The sequence below is a fragment of the Triticum urartu genome, chromosome 4A (assembly GCF_056163025.1).
Source record: "Triticum urartu cultivar PI428250 chromosome 4A, HENAU_Tu73, whole genome shotgun sequence".
NCBI lineage: Eukaryota > Viridiplantae > Streptophyta > Magnoliopsida > Poales > Poaceae > Triticum > Triticum urartu.
Genome location: NC_141876.1, coordinates 588,519,886 through 588,523,168, shown reverse-complemented (window position 1 = coordinate 588,523,168; position 3,283 = coordinate 588,519,886). Strand labels below are relative to the sequence as shown.

The 3,283-nt window shown below is 48.3% G+C and overlaps 1 protein-coding gene across 1 annotated transcript; it reads left to right on the top strand.

The window, feature by feature from the left end:
• Positions 1 to 267: 267 nt before the first annotated feature.
• Positions 268 to 3,050, top strand: LOC125553011 (putative F-box/FBD/LRR-repeat protein At3g49030). The gene is made up of 3 exons (XM_048716743.2): positions 268 to 1,602; positions 1,703 to 1,849; positions 2,431 to 3,050. Exons 1-3 carry the CDS (start codon positions 688 to 690, stop codon positions 2,770 to 2,772), a joined length of 1,404 nt encoding a protein of 467 aa, XP_048572700.1. The 5' UTR covers positions 268 to 687; the 3' UTR covers positions 2,773 to 3,050.
• Positions 3,051 to 3,283: the final 233 nt, after the last annotated feature.

Sequence of the window (3,283 nt, the reverse complement as noted above, 5' to 3'; positions counted from 1 at the left end):
CTAAAACTTTGATTAATCCGAAACAGAGGGGGATAAAATCAGTAGAAATCTGTTTTTTTTTCTCAAACAAGTCTTTTGGCATTGGCTGCGGGTTGTAAAACAAAATTAATCAAAAATCATACTCCCTTTGTAAGTGATTTAAACGCTATTATATTTCTTTAGGGGGGAGTAGTTTTGTTCTGCGTGAAAATTACATTTTTATTGAAATATTTTGTATCCATGTACAAGATGCAAAATCACATTGCGGCAAGTGAGATCCTTTCAAAAAAAAAAACATTGCGGCAAGTGAGTTGAGTGTGACCAACTCCTTTGTGGTGAGCGAACCTCTTCTTCCTCCTCGCCGCATCTCTCTCTTCCCATCCAGCCGCCCGCCGAGAGACACAGCACAAATCCACACTCGGTACTACTAGTCCACAGCACAAATCCAATGCATCCACCAAATCCAAGCTGCCCATCGATTTCAGCACGCCGGAGGGGAATCGAGGAGCTGGGGGGGAGTCGTCGGATCCGTCGAGTTGGCCGCGCGGTGGAGGCAGCGCTCCCCGTCCCGTCCAGATCGGCAGCCACGCGCCGGAGGTGGGTGGGGGAGCAGAGCGCCGGAGGAGCCGCGGCATCGGAACAGGAGGCCGCCGCTCGATTGATTCTACCTAGGGTTTCAGCCAATCGGCCGGCCCCGAAATCCCCAGCATGGAGTCGCCGCCGCCGCCCAAGTTCGTCGCCGGCCTAGATCGCGAGGACAGAATCAGCGCGCTCCCCGACCACCTCCTCCTCGACATCCTCGAGCGCCTCGACCTGCGCGAGGCCGTCCGCGCCGGCGCGCTCTCGACGCGGTGGCGGCGCCTCCCCAAGCACCTCTCGCGCGTGCACCTCAACGTCGGTCAATTCCAGGGCGTCGTGCCGCTCGAGGCCATGGACGCCTTCACGAGCGCCGCACGGGCCTTGCTGAATGTGGTCGAGGGCCAGTGCGAGCGTGGTGCCCTCAAGGTCCTCAGTCTCAGCTTCTACATCTCTTCCCCTCACTTGAGCTCCATAGGCCGCCTCGTCGTGGACGTCGTGAGCTTGGGCCAGACCCAATGCCTTGAGTTCTGCGTGTTACCGCCGCCCTCCAGCAACACCATCCCACTGCTCGCCGAGAATGGGCAGCAGTTCATGTCCTTCTCCCGTGCCTATCCAGTCGCCTTCTCGTGGCTCACCAGGCTTACACTCAAGAAACTTGTGTTTGGACATTCGGACGTCACCGACCTCATTACCGCTTGCGGTAGGCTCAGGCATCTCTACCTCAGCTTCTGCAGACTAGCTGATCCGTTCTCCGCGCTCAAGATCGACGTGCCGCGCTCTGGGATCCAGGAGCTCGAGTTCTCCTTCGTTGGGTGCACGGGAATTGAGCTCATTTCTGTCCCTAAGCTTAGGCGAGTGGGGTGCCAAAATTGGATCTTTGAGAATCCTCCAGTGTGCTTCGGCTACGTTCCTGAGCTTTGTGTTGTACAACTCTTTTCTAAAGCTAAGGAATGGCAGGTGCCATTCGCGCTGAGCGAGTGCCTGTCAAGGACAGGGAGTGCAATGAACCTGTCAGAATTGTATCTCGATTTTTTGCACCAAATGGTAAAGCTAATTTCTGCATACCACTCAAATATCTTCTGCATCAACATACCATATGTTCTTCTCTACCAATTTCAGCTGTGTATTTATGTTCTTGCTGCAGATTTGGATTCAGCCTGAACATCTGAAGCAGCTCACTGCTATATTCAAAAGCCTCACCTCTGTGTTTCTTTTGGGTATCTTCAGTGAGTGTGATCTGAACTGGACATTGTTTATCCTTGAAGCTGCACCTGCCCTACAGGATATTGCAGTAAGTGTTACTTAGCCTTCTTTTTAATTTAGTCCAAATCTTAGCATGTACATGTCTCATTCTACATTTTTACAATGATATGCTTTTCTGATATACAGCATAAAAAATATAGCAGAAAGTTGATCTAATTTCCGACCACTCACCTACGAAAAGTAGCGCATAGAAGACGCATTGTAATTTTGCAGCAAGACAATGTCCATGCACGACCCAGAAAAAAACCCTGCCGGATCGTTTCTCATGTTAGAGTTCTCCAAAAATTCATCCTATGTTTTTTTTTGAGGAGGAAAGCCCTGGCCTCTGCATCGAGTGATGCAAATAGCCCACTTGAGTCTTGATTAAAATTGTTTATTACAAAGTATCTTGGTCTATAGAAATAGTAGGAATACAGTTGTAGCTTGATAAGAACCACGGAAGAATATTCATGTGTCATACTTTACCTAGGATTTAATTCATGTAAATTCCTCCAAAACTCTAGGGGCCTCAACTTATATTTACTTGCAATTGTTGTCACGTTGTCCTTCATGGGTTGGTGGCAAGTTTAATTAACATGTGTTATTTACTTTCTATGTCCTTGCTTGAAGTTATCTCGACATTCATGTATCAAGACTCCCGAGAACAGTGCCGAGAAGAGGAACGTGGTGTGGAAGCCATCCAAGGATTTGAAGCACCTGAACTTGAGGGTGCTGCTGATCCAAGGGTGCGAGGATGAAGACAAGGTGACTAACTATGCAAGGCTAGTCATGGAACGAGCTGTGGGGCTGAAGAGAATCCTGTTGTGTGATCAACTCCCATGCGAGGACTGCAATGCCATCAACCCAGAGCCTTCCCTGAGAAGATCCCAGGTTGATGAAGCTAGCAGGCATCGGATTAAGGAGCGACTCACACGTGGATCCTCCTCTTCCATGGACATAATAATCTGTTGATGGGTATAGTCACGGAATGGTCAATCGCACAACGCCTGCAGCTGCTAGAGTGATGACTCTGTATGAGGCGGAGTCGGTCGTAATCTTAACTTTTAGTTATCTGTAATGAGGAAATACTTAATTCGCAGTTTAGGTTAATTATGTGTGCACTGCAATCTTGATGCATGCTTTTCGTTATCAATGTACTGGGAAATTGCCTAGTGTATGCTGATCTGTTTACCTACTGTGGGCATCATTCAAATTCTCAGACCTGTTGAGGCCTTGTCATCTTTTCAGAATGTGTCTTTGGAAACCTTGCCTAGGCCCAGAGTGTGTCTTTGGGAAGCCTTGTGGCAACTAGGATTTGCCTTCTGAATTTTTCTACTGTCAATACTAGCATCTGACTGAAGTGAGGTTGAACGTGGTGACAGTGTAGAGAAAATATTTCTGCACCTTTTTTCCCGGCATTCATATTACTCGAGTGTTGTATTTTCATGCTTGGCCTTCCAAGGTATGTACTTATAATATCAGT